The sequence below is a fragment of the Convolutriloba macropyga genome, chromosome 11 (genome assembly GCF_964194025.1).
Source record: "Convolutriloba macropyga chromosome 11, txConMacr16.3, whole genome shotgun sequence".
In the NCBI taxonomy this organism is placed as follows: domain Eukaryota; kingdom Metazoa; phylum Xenacoelomorpha; order Acoela; family Convolutidae; genus Convolutriloba; species Convolutriloba macropyga.
The window spans coordinates 19,911,264-19,929,877 of record NC_134478.1 but is presented as its reverse complement, the minus strand read 5'-3'; the positions used below and the strand labels follow the sequence as shown (position 1 = coordinate 19,929,877).

The 18,614-nt window shown below is 34.5% G+C and overlaps 1 protein-coding gene across 1 annotated transcript in view; it reads right to left on the bottom strand.

The window, feature by feature from the left end:
• Window positions 1–551: 551 nt before the first annotated feature.
• LOC142349780 (E3 ubiquitin-protein ligase UBR3-like) overlaps window positions 552–18,614 on the bottom strand; it is a 161,360-nt gene continuing 143,297 nt past the window's right edge. Inside the window, exon 29 of the mRNA XM_075401549.1 lies at window positions 552–1,236. Coding sequence (XP_075257664.1) covers window positions 1,119–1,236 — 118 coding nt within the window. The 3' untranslated portion in view covers window positions 552–1,118. The remainder of the gene's footprint in view (window positions 1,237–18,614) is intronic.

The following is an 18,614-nucleotide window of genomic DNA, read 5'->3' as shown; positions in this document are numbered from 1 at the left end:
CCTTTGGTTTTCAGCAATGAATTTTATACTTAAATACACTGATCAGGGTCATTTGCTCCCTAAACTGTTTTTATGGGTGCGAAAACATCCGCCTCGCGAGTTATTCAAACCCCCGACCTCCGGAGTCCTCAATAGCAGCACTAAGCACTCGACTACCAGACCTTTGTCATTTCTTTTCCTACAATCGCTTTCATTTTAGTAACAGACGTTACTTCAGAGTAAGAGCCATTGAGATCACTCAAAATTAAAAGCTTGAAAAGTCACTTGAGAAGTCCAAAAATCTTCTAGAATGGAAGCGCAAAAACAGTCAGGCAATATTTTTGGATGCAAAAGACGCAGACGTATACAATAACTGATTCATACTTCGTTCAAGGGCAATTTTAAACTAGTAGACTCTTACAGCGAGAAGTAATAGTTCAAAATTTTGTATTAGAAAATCGGATTTAGGTGTTCTCGAGAAATGTGTCTATTGCCAACAGACCTTAACAGGCGCGTTCCATCGAATGTTAAATTTCTTGCTCATGAAGTACCTCTGAGCAACTACTGTAAACTTATAGCAAGGAAAATTTAATTCCAATGAAATGCATAATCATCAGAAAATGCTCAATAATAAAACAGCTATTCTATGCAACGGTGTCATACGAAGTCCTTTACATTCTCTAAACTAATCGCAACTTTCATAATGCAGATATAATTCATCGGAATACCACTTGAACTGTGCTACATTCCTGACAGGTCACCGAAGTTTTATCCTTGCGGAGCAAATATCCACATGAAAACTGGGCAGCAAATGGCACGAGTATCATTTCTCAACTACACGTAGCACAATTCAATCAACAATTAGTTCCCATTTTTACAGCAGATGTTTACATTCTTCAGGGATGCGAAACTGCAGATTTCAATTTTGATGAGTTTGACAATGAAAATGCTTGCGCAGTTTTAGTAACGCTGGCATCCAAATGATGCATTTTCAATCTTTCATCAGATGGATATTTATCAAAATCTGGAACAAGCCAATTTAGTTTTCCTATTTAGATTTATAAATTACATAGAGGTCAAATACTCTGTTTCGCTCAAACATTCCGACCAACTTCTGTTCCGGCTGTTCACATTCGCTGCTACAGTTTGTTGGCATGACTGAACCACTTGATGTGAGCACCATCGAATTTAAGTCGCATCCATTGGTCATTCAGCATTTCGTATCTGTCCTTGCTGAGGAAGAGAGGCTTACCTCGCCTGAAACGAGGCTTGGATTGACTTGCCAATTTTTTAAGATCTTAGAGTAATACAATATTCATTTGCTATGCTTTATGACGATCAACAGTCTCTAATGTGTTGTAAAATCAATTTCAGGGTTAACGAAAACGAATTTTGCACTTGAAATTTTAAGTGCAATTGATATAAGCGTTAGTGGCACCCGAGCTGCGCAGAAGTCTAAAACTATGCTTAACAAACCTGAAAATTAGACTCAAGCTGACCAGAGCACAGAATACTTTGATACCCAGAATCTATTGATACACAAGATATAGAATTATACCTAAGAAATTTGGAAAAAAAATTATCAACCGGAAAATCAGTTGTTGTTTTGTTTTTAAAAAATTGCATCTCTTCATATTTCCCTTCTAATACTAATATTAATGAGATAAAGGAACGTTTGCTTTTATGTGTGACAAAAACGAGAACTAATAACCTGGTAAAAAAGTAAACTTAACAAATAGATCTGCTCAGTTACTATTAGAGCAACTCTTTGCTCGTTATGTTGATTCTATGTCAGCACCATTCTAGTGTGAGTAAAGTTTGGGACCTTTGCGGGTTGCGACCACACAATCTCTTAATAGATTGCAATTCTGTGCTCTCTACTGAGCCAACTGGTCCACACTGCGAGAGTCTTACTATGCTCTCTTATATTGAGCTATCATTTCAAGCTCCATCTTATGATCACAACTTATTAAATAGTGTGTATACTCCAACACACCCCCTTAAGTGGTGCATCATAACTCCTCACTTTCAACTTCTGGTTAGAGCGTTAAGCTGGGCCCATAACCTATTAGAGCAATTCTTTGCTCGTTATGTTGATTCTATGTCAACACCATTCTAGTGAGAGTAAAGTTTGGGAACTTTGCGGGTTGCGACCCCCCAATATCTTAATTGATTGCAATCCTGTGCTCTCTACTGAGCCAACTGGTCCACACTGCGAGAGTCTTACTATGCTATCTTATATTGAGCTATCATTTCAAGCTCCATCTTATGATCACAACTTATTCATCTTATGATCACATCTTACCTCGCCTGAAACGAGGCTTGGATTGACTTGCCAATTTTTTAAGATCTTAGAATAATACAATATTCATTTGCTATGCTTTATGACGATCAACAGTCTCTAATGTGTTGTCAAATCAATTTCAGGGTTAACGAAAACAAATTTTGCACTTGAAATTTTAAGTGCAATTGATATAAGCGTTAGTGGCTCCCGAGCTGCGCAGAAGTCTAAAACTATGCTTAACAAACCTGAAAATTAGACTCAAGCTGACCAGAGCACAGAAAATTTTGATACCCAGAATCTATTGATACCCAAGATATAGAATTATACCTAAGAAATTTGAAAAAAAAAATTATCAACCGGAAAATCAGTTGTTGTTTTGTTTTTAAAAAAATGCATCTCTTCATATTTCCCTTCTAATACTAATATTAATGAGATAAAGGAACGTTTGCTTTTATGTGTGACAAAAACGAGAACTAATAACCTGGTAAAAAGTAAACTTAACAAATAGATCTGCTCAGTTACTATTAGAGCAACTCTTTGCTCGTTATGTTGATTCTATGTCAGCACCATTCTAGTGTGAGTAAAGTTTGGGACCTTTGCGGGTTGCGACCCAACAATCTCTTAATTGATTGCAATCCTGTGCTCTCTACTGAGCCAACTGGTCCACATTGCGAGAGTCTTACTATGCTCTCTTATATTGAGCTATCATTTCAAGCTCCATCTTATGATCACAACTTATTAACTAGTGTGTATACTCTAACACACCCCCTTAAGTGGTGCATCATAACTCCTCACTTTCAACTTCTGGTTAGAGCGTTAAGCTGGGCCCATAACCTATTAGAGCAATTCTTTGCTCGTTATGTTGATTCTATGTCAACACCATTCTAGTGAGAGTAAAGTCTGGGACCTTTGCGGGTTCCGACCACACAATCTCTTAATAGATTGCAATTCTGTGCTCTCTACTGAGCCAACTGGTCCACACTGCGAGAGTCTTACTATGCTCTCTTATATTGAGCTATCATTTCAAGCTCCATCTTATGATCACAACTTATTAACTAGTGTGTATACTCCAACACACCCCCTTAAGTGGTGCATCATAACTCCTCACTTTCAACTTCTGGTTAGAGCGTTAAGCTGGGCCCATAACCTATTAGAGCAATTCTTTGCTCGTTATGTTGATTCTATGTCAACACCATTCTAGTAGAGTAAAGTTTGGGACCTTTGCGGGTTGCGACCCCCCAATATCTTAATTGATTGCAATCCTGTGCTCTCTACTGAGCCAACTGGTCCACACTGCGAGAGTCTTACTATGCTATCTTATATTGAGCTATCATTTCAAGCTCCATCTTATGATCACAACTTATTAACTAGAGTGTATACTCTAACAGCTACCATATCTATGTAACTATACCATGTTTTCCATAATCCAATGACTGGCCAACCTACATAGCTTGATTTATGCAAAACAAAAATTGAACCGCTGAGAAAGCAAAAAAAATCAAAAGCATGGATGATTTCCAGTTATTTCAAAAAATTGAAACTTAACGCTATATCGATACAAAATAATTTTCTCAGTTGTCGTGTTTAGAATAACAAAATGGAAAAATACATTCCGTGAAAAAATTAAGCACATGACAGACTTCTGTTCTATGTAACGCCAGTTGATGTCAACAGGAAGTTGCTAACGGAAACCGAATCAGAAAAAGAAAACCTGTTTACTTTCACAAGATATTAAAAGCATAAGATGATAATGTATTTTTATCATTAGATAGATACTCCAGACGCTGAAGAATTACTTGTATGTATTGACTAACACTGCACGCTTTAGACCAATTTCAATTGAGCAGGCATAAGATGACGAAGGTTGCCTCCACTGACCGACTTTGGGATTGAGACAATTTGAGATACGTACAGAAAATTTGACGACAGCCTTATTTTTTAATTGACAAAAACAGTTATAAATTAGTCCGCTAGTTATATTTTAAATACATAGGTAAACAGTTATAATTTCACTAGATCCGATGAAAATGGGGAATAAAGCCTCTAAGTTTGAGGACATTAAGCTCAATACTAATAGCAGTTAGAAGTATGAAGAAACTTTAGAAAATTAACGCATTAAGCTGTCGTGCCCGGGCATTATTAGTTTATCCCGTTTCTCTAAATGAGCGACAAATGAACTTCAACGTATATGAGCAACAATGCCGAAAGAATTTGTATTGAATTGTATAAAGCGAAAAACGTGATTAAAAAGGTAAAAGGAATATTTTAAAATCATAGCAAGACAAGGACTGAATTACATTACAAAGAACTACATAAGACCTAGACCTGATTACCAATCACAACAGAGGAACAACTCAATGGTTATCAAAGCAGATATTGGCACATGCAGGAAAATGAACAAAACGAAGCAAAATCAGCTGTCACTGTCAGTCAATCGGATAACGACGCCTAAGTTCACATTCACACAAGGCATTCTCGAAGAAGTCTATATACCAATTTGGAAAATACCAATGAAGACAAAGTGGAAGCATAAAAACTAAGAACAATGGAAAACAGACTATTCAGACTGTTTTATTGTATCACATGAAATTAAAGATGAATTAAAATCAATTACCATTATTTTACACTTACAAGCTCAGAAAAGTCAGCAATAAAAACAAGCAAAAAGCTTACATTTTTTGAAAAGTGGAAGGCGGTTCATTGATGAGAATGTCATTTTTGTGAAACCATTGAAAATTCAATCTAAATAGTTGTCAGCTGTTCCTTCAACATTTCTTTTTAAACAAACCAGCTAAACATCTGGCAGAAAAACGATGTTTACAAACCAGTCTCTTCTTGAGAAAAAATAATACAAGCGCTCTCTCTCTCTCTCTCTCTCTCTCTCTCTCTCTCTCTCTCTCTCTCTCTCTACATTCCAGGCAAAAAAGTATCTTTTGCTCAAATCTAATACAAAAGAATCTGAATGCTAGAGCTTTCTAGGTAAAAAATAACGAACTGAAAACTCGAAAAAAAATAATTTGGCTCTGACTATCTTGGTAAACGTTCTTTTTCTGGCCCTCGCACAAAATGGAAAATAAAACTAATGTCAGCCATTTCAGAGTTTCTGTGAATAAGATCGTTGAAACGACAACTTTTTTCAAAATAACACAATCTATTAATTAAACTTAAAAAGAAGAATTCAAATTCAAATTGTACTCTTAGTGGAACCAAAACCGTTTAAAAACATGACAGTAGTTGATATGGCACTTTTTTGTTCTACAGTTGCAGTCGGAATAAAAGCAAAGATCTTAAAACATGACAGAAAAAACTTTTGTTCAAACTAAATTAAGGTAACAATTCACCAAGAGGAAATAAGAACTTGAGATAAATTTACGGAGACAATTTAGCTTGATATCTATCACTTTTTGCGCATAATAGTTGGAAATGAATTTGGAATCAACGGATCCTATTGTAAATTTTCTCATTATTATGTTCTTTGAAATGTAAAGTAAATATTTAACCAAATAGACACTTTAAGTGACAATGTAAATTATTAGACAAATAGAACATTTCCTTTTACGCTCTTCAGTTGCAATGAAGATCAAATTATTTGAAAAAAAACCCAAAACAACCTCTGTTAAAAAACGTTATAGTGCTTTGTTTTAAATGTCATACTTCTTCGAGTGGAGCTATGGCACTACGAAACTGTCAATGAAAAAGTCAATTTCTACAATTGCAAAAAAAAACTTCAAGGTGCTGAATTCTTGCCATTGAAGTTAGAATATTTGAGCAGGAAACAAAACCGACTACAGTCGGATGAGCTGCTTTTCAACGACTTGCCAGGCAAACAACTTATACAGTGGCATAGTCTAGAGAAAATTTTATAGTGACAACTTGACTGGGGAGGGTTTCGAACCCGCGGAATCTCGGATGACATTAACCTCAACTCTACTGGGGTTATGTACGTTCACCCCTCACAATCAATTTAATTTTAGCAACAGACTTAATTTTATGAATGAGCTCAATTGAAATCACTCAGAAAAATCAAACTCGCGTAAAAAAGTCACTCAAGGAGAGAAATCAGAAGAATTTTAAAGAAGAAAATCAGCAAACAAAAATTTTACAGAAAAAGATATACATTTACAATAATTGCTTCAAACATCTTTCAAGAGCAATTAAAAATAAAGTCATGGAAAACTGTACCATAAATATTAAGAAAAACATTTTCTATGGAAAACTGCACTTAGGTTTGGAGTTAAATGTCGCAGATGACTGCTAGGAAAATCGAAAAAAAAGACGATGAGTAGCTGATATTAAAATTTTTTTTTAGTGTTGTCTTATTGCGATTAATTTAGAAGATTTGAGCAGGAAACACAAACCAACTACCGTCGGACGAATTGCTTTTCAACGACTTGCCAGGCAAACAACTTATACGGTGGCATAGTCTAGAGAAAGTTTTATAGTGACAACTTGACTGGGGAGGGTTTCGAACCCGCGGATTCTCGGATGACATTAATCTCAACTCTACTGGGGTTATGTACGTTCACCCCTGACAATCAATTTAATTTTAGCAACAGACTTAATTTTATGAATGAGCTCAATTGAAATCACTCAGAAAAATCAAACTCGCGTAAAAAAGTCACTCAAGGAGAGAAATCAGAAGAATTTCAAAGAAGAAAATCAGCAAACAAAAATTTTACAGAAAAAGATATACATTTACAATAATTGCTTCAAACATCTTTCAAGAGCAATTAAAAATAAAGTCATGGAAAACTGTACCATAAATATTAAGAAAAACATTTTCTATGGAAAACTGCACTTAGGTTTGGAGTTAAATGTCGCAGATGACTGCTAGGAAAATCGAAAAAAAAGACAATGAGTAGCTGATATTAAAATTTTTTTTTAGTGTTGTCTTATTGCGATTAATTTAGAAGATTTGAGCAGGAAACACAAACCAACTACCGTCGGACGAATTGCTTTTCAACGACTTGCCAGGCAAACAACTTATACGGTGGCATAGTCTAGAGAAAGTTTTATAGTGACAACTTGACTGGGGAGGGTTTCGAACCCGCGGATTCTCGGATGACATTAATCTCAACTCTACTGGGGTTATGTACGTTCACCCCTCACAATCAATTTAGTTTTAGCAAAAGACTTAATTTTATGAATGAGCTCAATTGAAATCACTCAGAAAAATCAAACTCGCGTAAAAAAGTCACTCGAGGAGAGAAATCAGAAGAATTTCAAAGAAGAAAATCAGCAAACAAAAATTTTACAGAAAAAGATATACATTTACAATAATTGCTTCAAACATCTTTCAAGAGCAATTAAAAATAAAGTCATGGAAAACTGTACCATAAATATTAAGAAAAACATTTTCTATGGAAAACTGTACTTAGATTTGGAGTTAAATGTCGCAGATGACTGCTAGGAAAATCAAAAAGAAAGACGATGAGTAGCTGATATGAAAGTTTTTTTAGTGTTGTCTTATTGCGATTAATTTAGAAGATTTGAGCAGGAAACACAAACCAACTACCGTCGGACGAATTGCTTTTCAACGACTTGCCAGGCAAACAACTTATACGGAGGCATAGTCTAGAGAAAGTTTTATAGTCACAACTTGACTGGGGAGGGTTTCGAACCCGCGGATTCTCGGATGACATTAATCTCAACTCTACTGGGGTTATGTACGTTCACCCCTCACAATCAATTTAATTTTAGCAACAGACTTAATTTTATGAATGAGCTCAATTGAAATCACTCAGAAAAATCAAACTCGCGTAAAAAAGTCACTCGAGGAGAGAAATCAGAAGAATTTCAAAGAAGAAAATCAGCAAACAAAAATTTTACAGAAAAAGATATACATTTACAATAATTGCTTCAAACATCTTTCAAGAGCAATTAAAAATAAAGTCATGGAAAACTGTACCATAAATATTAAGAAAAACATTTTCTATGGAAAACTGCACTTAGGTTTGGAGTTAAATGTCGCAGATGACTGCTAGGAAAATCGAAAAAAAAAGACGATGAGTAGCTGATATTAAAATTTTTTTTTAGTGTTGTCTTATTGCGATTAATTTAGAAGATTTGAGCAGGAAACACAAACCAACTAGCGTCCGACGAATTGCTTTTCAACGACTTGCCAGGCAAACAACATATACGGTGGCATAGTCCAGAGAAAGTTTTATATTGAAAACTTGAATGGGGAGGGTTTCGAACCCGCGGAATCTCGGATGACATTAACCTCAACTCTACTGGGGTTATGTACGTTCACCCCTCACAATCAATTTAATTTTAGCAACAGACTTAATTTTATGAATGAGCTCAATTGAAATCACTCAGAAAAATCAAACTCGCGTAAAAAAGTCACTCAAGGAGAGAAATCAGAAGAATTTTAAAGAAGAAAATCAGCAAACAAAAATTAAACCGAAAAAGATATTTATTTACAATAATTGCTTCGAACATCTTTCAAGAGCAATTAAAAATAAAGTCATGGAAAACTGTACCATAAATATTAAGAAAAACATTTTCTATGGAAAACTGTACTTAGATTTGGAGTTAAATGTCGCAGATGACTGCTAGGAAAATCAAAAAGAAAGACGATGAGTAGCTGAAATTAAAATTTTTTTAGTGTTGTCTTATTGCGATTAATTTAGAAGATTTGAGCAGGAAACACAAACCAACTACCGTCAGACGAATTGCTTTTCAACGACTTGCCAGGCAAACAACTTATACGGTGGCATAGTCTAGAGAAAGGTTTATAGTGACAACTTGACTGGGGAGGGTTTCGAACCCGCGGAATCTCGGATGACATTAATCTCAACTCTACTGGGGTTATGTACGTTCACCCCTGACAATCAATTTAATTTTAGCAACAGACTTAATTTTATGAATGAGCTCAATTGAAATCACTCAGAAAAATCAAACTCGCGTAAAAAAGTCACTCAAGGAGAGAAATCAGAAGAATTTTAAAGAAGAAAATCAGCAAACAAAAATTTTACAGAAAAAGATATACATTTACAATAATTGCTTCAAACATCTTTCAAGAGCAATTAAAAATAAAGTCATGGAAAACTGTACCATAAATATTAAGAAAAACATTTTCTATGGAAAACTGCACTTAGGTTTGGAGTTAAATGTCGCAGATGACTGCTAGGAAAATCGAAAAGAAAGACGATGAGTAGCTGATATTAAAGTTTTTTTTAGTGTTGTCTTATTGCGATTAATTTAGAAGATTTGAGCAGGAAACACAAACCAACTACCGTCCGACGAATTGCTTTTCAACGACTTGCCAGGCAAACAACATATACGGTGGCATAGTCCAGAGAAAGTTTTATATTGAAAACTTGAATGGGGAGGGTTTCGAACCCGCGGAATCTCGGATGACATTAACCTCAACTCTACTGGGGTTATGTACGTTCACCCCTCACAATCAATTTAATTTTAGCAACAGACTTAATTTTATGAATGAGCTCAATTGAAATCACTCAGAAAAATCAAACTCGCGTAAAAAAGTCACTCAAGGAGAGAAATCAGAAGAATTTTAAAGAAGAAAATCAGCAAACAAAAATTTAACTGAAAAAGATATATATTTACAATAATTGCTTCGAACATCTTTCAAGAGCAATTAAAAATAAAGTCATGGAAAACTGTACCATAAATATTAAGAAAAACATTTTCTATGGAAAACTGTACTTAGATTTGGAGTTAAATGTCGCAGATGACTGCTAGGAAAATCAAAAAGAAAGACGATGAGTAGCTGATATTAAAGTTTTTTTTAGTGTTGTCTTATTGCGATTAATTTAGAAGATTTGAGCAGGAAACACAAACCAACTACCGTCCGACGAATTGCTTTTCAACGACTTGCCAGGCAAACAACATATACGGTGGCATAGTCCAGAGAAAGTTTTATATTGAAAACTTGAATGGGGAGGGTTTCGAACCCGCGGAATCTCGGATGACATTAACCTCAACTCTACTGGGGTTATGTACGTTCACCCCTCACAATCAATTTAATTTTAGCAACAGACTTAATTTTATGAATGAGCTCAATTGAAATCACTCAGAAAAATCAAACTCGCGTAAAAAAGTCACTCAAGGAGAGAAATCAGAAGAATTTTAAAGAAGAAAATCAGCAAACAAAAATTTAACTGAAAAAGATATATATTTACAATAATTGCTTCGAACATCTTTCAAGAGCAATTAAAAATAAAGTCATGGAAAACTGTACCATAAATATTAAGAAAAACATTTTCTATGGAAAACTGTACTTAGATTTGGAGTTAAATGTCGCAGATGACTGCTAGGAAAATCAAAAAGAAAGACGATGAGTAGCTGGAATTAAAATTTTTTTAGTGTTGTCTTATTGCGATTAATTTAGAAGATTTGAGCAGGAAACACAAACCAACTACCGTCAGACGAATTGCTTTTCAACGACTTGCCAGGCAAACAACTTATACGGTGGCATAGTCTAGAGAAAGGTTTATAGTGACAACTTGACTGGGGAGGGTTTCGAACCCGCGGAACCTCGGATGACATTAATCTCAACTCTACTGGGGTTATGTACGTTCACCCCTGACAATCAATTTAATTTTAGCAACAGACTTAATTTTATGAATGAGCTCAATTGAAATCACTCAGAAAAATCAAACTCGCGTAAAAAAGTCACTCAAGGAGAGAAATCAGAAGAATTTTAAAGAAGAAAATCAGCAAACAAAAATTTTACAGAAAAAGATATACATTTACAATAATTGCTTCAAACATCTTTCAAGAGCAATTAAAAATAAAGTCATGGAAAACTGTACCATAAATATTAAGAAAAACATTTTCTATGGAAAACTGCACTTAGGTTTGGAGTTAAATGTCGCAGATGACTGCTAGGAAAATCGAAAAGAAAGACGATGAGTAGCTGATATTAAAGTTTTTTTTTAGTGTTGTCTTATTGCGATTAATTTAGAAGATTTGAGCAGGAAACACAAACCAACTACCGTCCGACGAATTGCTTTTCAACGACTTGCCAGGCAAACAACATATACGGTGGCATAGTCCAGAGAAAGTTTTATATTGAAAACTTGAATGGGGAGGGTTTCGTACCCGCGGAATCTCGGATGACATTAACCTCAACTCTACTGGGGTTATGTACGTTCACCCCTCACAACCAATTTAATTTTAGCAACAGACTTAATTTTATGAATGAGCTCAATTGAAATCACTCAGAAAAATTAAACTCGCGTAAAAAAGTCACTCAAGGAGAGAAATCAGAAGAATTTTAAAGAAGAAAATCAGCAAACAAAAATTTAACTGAAAAAGATATATATTTACAATAATTGCTTCGAACATCTTTCAAGAGCAATTAAAAATAAAGTCATGGAAAACTGTACCATAAATATTAAGAAAAACATTTTCTATGGAAAACTGTACTTAGATTTGGAGTTAAATGTCGCAGATGACTGCTAGGAAAATCAAAAAGAAAGACGATGAGTAGCTGAAATTAAAATTTTTTTAGTGTTGTCTTATTGCGATTAATTTAGAAGATTTGAGCAGGAAACACAAACCAACTACCGTCAGACGAATTGCTTTTCAACGACTTGCCAGGCAAACAACTTATACGGTGGCATAGTCTAGAGAAAGGTTTATAGTGACAACTTGACTGGGGAGGGTTTCGAACCCGCGGAATCTCGGATGACATTAATCTCAACTCTACTGGGGTTATGTACGTTCACCCCTGACAATCAATTTAATTTTAGCAACAGACTTAATTTTATGAATGAGCTCAATTGAAATCACTCAGAAAAATCAAACTCGCGTAAAAAAGTCACTCAAGGAGAGAAATCAGAAGAATTTTAAAGAAGAAAATCAGCAAACAAAAATTTTACAGAAAAAGATATACATTTACAATAATTGCTTCAAACATCTTTCAAGAGCAATTAAAAATAAAGTCATGGAAAACTGTACCATAAATATTAAGAAAAACATTTTCTATGGAAAACTGCACTTAGGTTTGGAGTTAAATGTCGCAGATGACTGCTAGGAAAATCGAAAAGAAAGACGATGAGTAGCTGATATTAAAGTTTTTTTTAGTGTTGTCTTATTGCGATTAATTTAGAAGATTTGAGCAGGAAACACAAACCAACTACCGTCCGACGAATTGCTTTTCATCGACTTGCCAGGCAAATAACATATACGGTGGCATAGTCCAGAGAAAGTTTTATATTGAAAACTTGAATGGGGAGGGTTTCGAACCCGCGGAATCTCGGATGACATTAACCTCAACTCTACTGGGGTTATGTACGTTCACCCCTCACAACCAATTTAATTTTAGCAACAGACTTAATTTTATGAATGAGCTCAATTGAAATCACTCAGAAAAATCAAACTCGCGTAAAAAAGTCACTCAAGGAGAGAAATCAGAAGAATTTTAAAGAAGAAAATCAGCAAACAAAAATTTAACAGAAAAAGATATACATTTACAATAATTGCTTCGAATATCTTTCAAGAGCAATTAAAAATAAAGTCATGGAAAACTGTACCATAAATATTAAGAAAAACATTTTCTATGGAAAACTGTACTTAGATTTGGAGTTAAATGTCGCAGATGACTGCTAGGAAAATCAAAAAGAAAGACGATAAGTAGCTGAAATTAAAATTTTTTTAGTGTTGTCTTATTGCGATTAATTTAGAAGATTTGAGCAGGAAACACAAACCAACTACCGTCAGACGAATTGCTTTTCAACGACTTGCCAGGCAAACAACTTATACGGTGGCATAGTCTAGAGAAAGGTTTATAGTGACAACTTGACTGGGGAGGGTTTCGAACCCGCGGAATCTCGGATGACATTAATCTCAACTCTACTGGAGTTATGTACGTTCACCCCTGACAATCAATTTAATTTTAGCAACAGACTTAATTTTATGAATGAGCTCAATTTAAATCACTCAGAAAAATCAAACTCGCGTAAAAAAGTCACTCAAGGAGAGAAATCAGAAGAATTTTAAAGAAAATCAGCAAACAAAAATTTTACAGAAAAAGATATACATTTACAATAATTGCTTCAAACATCTTTCAAGAGCAATTAAAAATTAAGTCATGGAAAACTGTACCATAAATATTAAGAAAAACATTTTCTATGGAAAACTGTACTTAGATTTGGAGTTAAATGTCGCAGCTGACTGCTAGGAAAATCAAAAAGAAAGACGATGAGTAGCTGATATTAAAGTTTTTTTTAGTGTTGTCTTATTGCGATTAATTTAGAAGATTTGAGCAGGAAACACAAACCAACTACCGTCCGACGAATTGCTTTTCAACGACTTGCCAGGCAAACAACATATACGGTGGCATAGTCTAGAGAAAGTTTTATATTGAAAACTTGAATGGGGAGGGTTTCGAACCCGCGGAATCTCGGATGACATTAACCTCAACTCTACTGGGGTTATGTACGTTCACCCCTCACAATGAATTTAATTTTAGCAACAGACTTAATTTTATGAATGGGCTCAATTGAAATCACTCAGAAAAATCAAACTCGCGTAAAAAAGTCACTCAAGGAGAGAAACCAGAAGAACTTTAAAGAAGAAAATCAGCAAAAATTTAACAGAAAAAGATATACATTTACAATAATTGCTTCGAACATCTTTCAAGAGCAATTAAAAATAAAGTCATGGAAAACTGTACCATAAATATTAAGAAAAACATTTTCTATGGAAAACTGTACTTAGATTTGGAGTTAAATGTCGCAGATGACTGCTAGGAAAATCAAAAAGAAAGACGATGAGTAGCTGAAATTAAAATTTTTTTAGTGTTGTCTTATTGCGATTAATTTAGAAGATTTGAGCAGGAAACACAAACCAACTACCGTCAGACGAATTGCTTTTCAACGACTTGCCAGGCAAACAACTTATACGGTGGCATAGTCTAGAGAAAGGTTTATAGTGACAACTTGACTGGGGAGGGTTTCGAACCCGCGGAATCTCGGATGACATTAATCTCAACTCTACTGGAGTTATGTACGTTCACCCCTGACAATCAATTTAATTTTAGCAACAGACTTAATTTTATGAATGAGCTCAATTGAAATCACTCAGAAAAATCAAACTCGCGTAAAAAAGTCACTCAAGGAGAGAAATCAGAAGAATTTTAAAGAAAATCAGCAAACAAAAATTTTACAGAAAAAGATATACATTTACAATAATTGCTTCAAACATCTTTCAAGAGCAATTAAAATTAAAGTCATGGAAAACTGTACCATAAATATTAAGAAAAACATTTTCTATGGAAAACTGTACTTAGATTTGGATTTAAATGTCGCAGATGACTGCTAGGAAAATCAAAAAGAAAGACGATGAGTAGCTGATATTAAAGTTTTTTTTAGTGTTGTCTTATTGCGATTAATTTAGAAGATTTGAGCAGGAAACACAAACCAACTACCGTCCGACGAATTGCTTTTCAACGACTTGCCAGGCAAACAACATATACGGTGGCATAGTCTAGAGAAAGTTTTATATTGAAAACTTGAATGGGGAGGGTTTCGAACCCGCGGAATCTCGGATGACATTAACCTCAACTCTACTGGGGTTATGTACGTTCACCCCTCACAATCAATTTAATTTTAGCAACAGACTTAATTTTATGAATGGGCTCAATTGAAATCACTCAGAAAAATCAAACTCGCGTAAAAAAGTCACTCAAGGAGAGAAATCAGAAGAACTTTAAAGAAGAAAATCAGCAAACAAAAATTTTACAGAAAAAGATATACATTTACAATAATTGCTTCAAACATCTTTCAAGAGCAATTAAAAATAAAGTCATGGAAAACTGTACCATAAATATTAAGAAAAACATTTTCTATGGAAAACTGTACTTAGATTTGGAGTTAAATGTCGCAGATGACTGCTAGGAAAATCAAAAAGAAAGACGATGAGTAGCTGATATTAAAGTTTTTTTAGTGTTGTCTTATTGCGATTAATTTAGAAGATTTGAGCAGGAAACACAAACCAACTACCGTCAGACGAATTGCTTTTCAACGACTTGCCAGGCAAACAACTTATACGGTGGCATAGTCTAGAGAACGTTTTATAGTGAAAACTTGACTGGGGAAGGTTTCGAACCCGCGGAATCTCGGATGACATTAATCTCAACTCTACTGGGGTTATGTACGTTCACCCCTGACAATCAATTTAACTTTGGCGACAGACTTAATTTTATGAATGAGCTCAATTGAAATCACTCAGAAAAATCAAACTCGCGTAAAAAAGTCACTCAAGGAGAGAAATCAGAAGAAATTTAAAGTAGAAAATCAGCAAACAAAAATTTTACAGAAAAAGATATACATTTACAATAATTTCTTCGAACATCTTTCAAGAGCAATTAAAAATAAAGTCATGGAAAACTGTACCATAAATATTAAGAAAAACATTTTCTATGGAAAACTGTACTTAGATTTGGAGTTAAATGTCGCAGATGACTGCTAGGAAAATCAAAAAGAAAGACGATGAGTAGCTGATATTAAAGTTTTTTTAGTGTTGTCTTATTGCGATTAATTTAGAAGATTTGAGCAGGAAACACAAACCAACTACCGTCGGACGAATTGCTTTTCAACGACTTGCGAGGTACACAATTTATACGGTGGCATAGTCTAGAGAAAGTTTTATGATACAAAAACTTGACTAAGGAGGGTCTCGGATAACAGTCCGTGACATTAATCTCTACTCTACAGGGGATTTAATAAATTCCTGTGGAAAACTGTACCATAATTATTAAGAAAAAAATCTACTATGGAAAAGTTCGATCCGATTGAGTTTAATGTCGCAGATGACTGCTAGGAAAATCGAAAAGAAAGACGATGAGTAGCTGATATTAAAGTTTTTTTTAGTGTTGTCTTATTGCGATTAATTTAGAAGATTTGAGCAGGAAACACAAACAAACTACCGTCAGACGAATTGCTTTTCAACGACTTGCCAGGCAAACAACTTATACGGTGGCAGAGTCTAGAGAAAGTTTTATAGTGAAAACTTGACTGGGGAGGGTTTCGAACCCGCGGAATCTCGGATGACATTAATCTCAACTCTACTGGGGTTATGTACGTTCACCCCTGACAATCAATTTAACTTTGGCAACAGACTTAATTTTATGAATGAGCTCAATTGAAATCACTCAGAAAAATCAAACTCGCGTAAAAAAAGTCACTCAAGGAGACAAATCAGAAGAATTTTAAAGAAGAAAATCAGCAAACAAAAATTTTACAGAAAAAGATATACATTTACAATAATTGCTTCAAACATCTTTCAAGAGCAATTAAAAATAAAGTCATGGAAAACTGTACCATAAATATTAAGAAAAACATTTTCTATGGAAAACTGTACTTAGATTTGGAGTTAAATGTCGCAGATGACTGCTAGGAAAATCAAAAAGAAAGACGATGAGTAGCTGATATTAAAGTTTTTTTAGTGTTGTCTTATTGCGATTAATTTAGAAGATTTGAGCAGGAAACACAAACCAACTACCGTCAGACGAATTGCTTTTCAACGACTTGCCAGGCAAACAACTTATACGGTGGCATAGTCTAGAGAAAGTTTTATAGTGAAAACTTGACTGGGGAGGGTTTCGAACCCGCGGAATCTCGGATGACATTAATCTCAACTCTACTGGGGTTATGTACGTTCACCCCTTACAATCAATTTAATTTTAGCAACAGACTTAATTTTATGAATGAGCTCAATTGAAATCACTCAGAAAAATCAAACTCGCGTAAAAAAGTCACTCAAGGACAGAAATCAGAAGAATTTTAAAGTAGAAAATCAGCAAACAAAAATTTTACAGAAAAAGACATACATTTACAATAATTGCTTCAAACATCTTTCAAGAGCAATTAAAAATAAAGTCATGGAAAACTGTACCATAAATATTAAGGAAAACATTTTCTATGGAAAACTGTACTTAGATTTGGAGTTAAATGTCGCAGATGACTGCTAGGAAAATCAAAAAGAAAGACGATGAGTAGCTGATATTAAAGTTTTTTTAGTGTTGTCTTATTGCGATTAATTTAGAAGATTTGAGCAGGAAACACAAACCAACTACCGTCGGACGAATTGCTTTTAAACGACTTGCGAGGTACACAATTTATACGGTGGCATAGTCTAGAGAAAGTTTTATGATACAATAACTTGACTAAGGAGGGTCTCGGATAACAGTCCGTGACATTAATCTCTACTCTACAGGGGATTAAATAAATTCCTATGGAAAACTGTACCATAATTATTAAGAAAAAAATCTACTATGGAAAAGTTCGATCCGATTGAGTTTAATGTCGCAGATGACTGCTAGGAAAATCGAAAAGAAAGACGATGAGTAGCTGATATTAAAGTTTTTTTAGTGTTGTCTTATTGCGATTAATTTAGAAGATTTGAGCAGGAAACACAAACCAACTACCGTCAGACGAATTGCTTTTCAACGACTTGCCAGGCAAACAACTTATACGGTGGCAGAGTCTAGAGAAAGTTTTATAGTGAAAACTTGACTGGGGAGGGTTTCGAACCAGCCGAATCTCGGATGACATTAATCTCAACTCTACTGGGGTTATGTACGTTCACCCCTGACAATCAATTTAATTTTGGCAACATACTTAATTTTATGAATGAGCTCAATTGAAATCACTCAGAAAAATCAAACTCGCGTAAAAAAAGTCACTCAAGGAGAGAAATCAGAAGAATTTTAAAGAAGAAAATCAGCAAACAAAAATTTTACAGAAAACGATATACATTTACAATAATTGCTTCAAACATCTTTCAAGAGCAATTAAAAATAAAGTCATGGAAAACTGTACCATAAATATTAAGAAAAACATTTTCTATGGAAAACTGTACTTAGATTTGGAGTTAAATGTCGCAGATGACTGCTAGGAAAATCAAAAAGAAAGACGATGAGTAGCTGATATTAAAGTTTTTTTAGTGTTGTCTTATTGCGATTAATTTAGAAGATTTGAGCAGGAAACACAAACCAACTACCGTCAGACGAATTGCTTTTCAACGACTTGCCAGGCAAACAACTTATACGGTGGCATAGTCTAGAGAAAGTTTTATAGTGAAAACTTGACTGGGGAGGGTTTCGAACCCGCGGAATCTCGGATGACATTAATCTCAACTCTACTGGGGTTATGTACGTTCACCCCTTACAATCAATTTAATTTTAGCAACAGACTTAATTTTATGAATGAGCTCAATTGAAATCACTCAGAAAAATCAAACTCGCGTAAAAAAGTCACTCAAGGAGAGAAATCAGAAGAATTTTAAAGTAGAAAATCAGCAAACAAAAATTTTACAGAAAAAGATATACATTTACAATAATTGCTTCAAAAAAAACTTTCAAGAGCAATTAAAA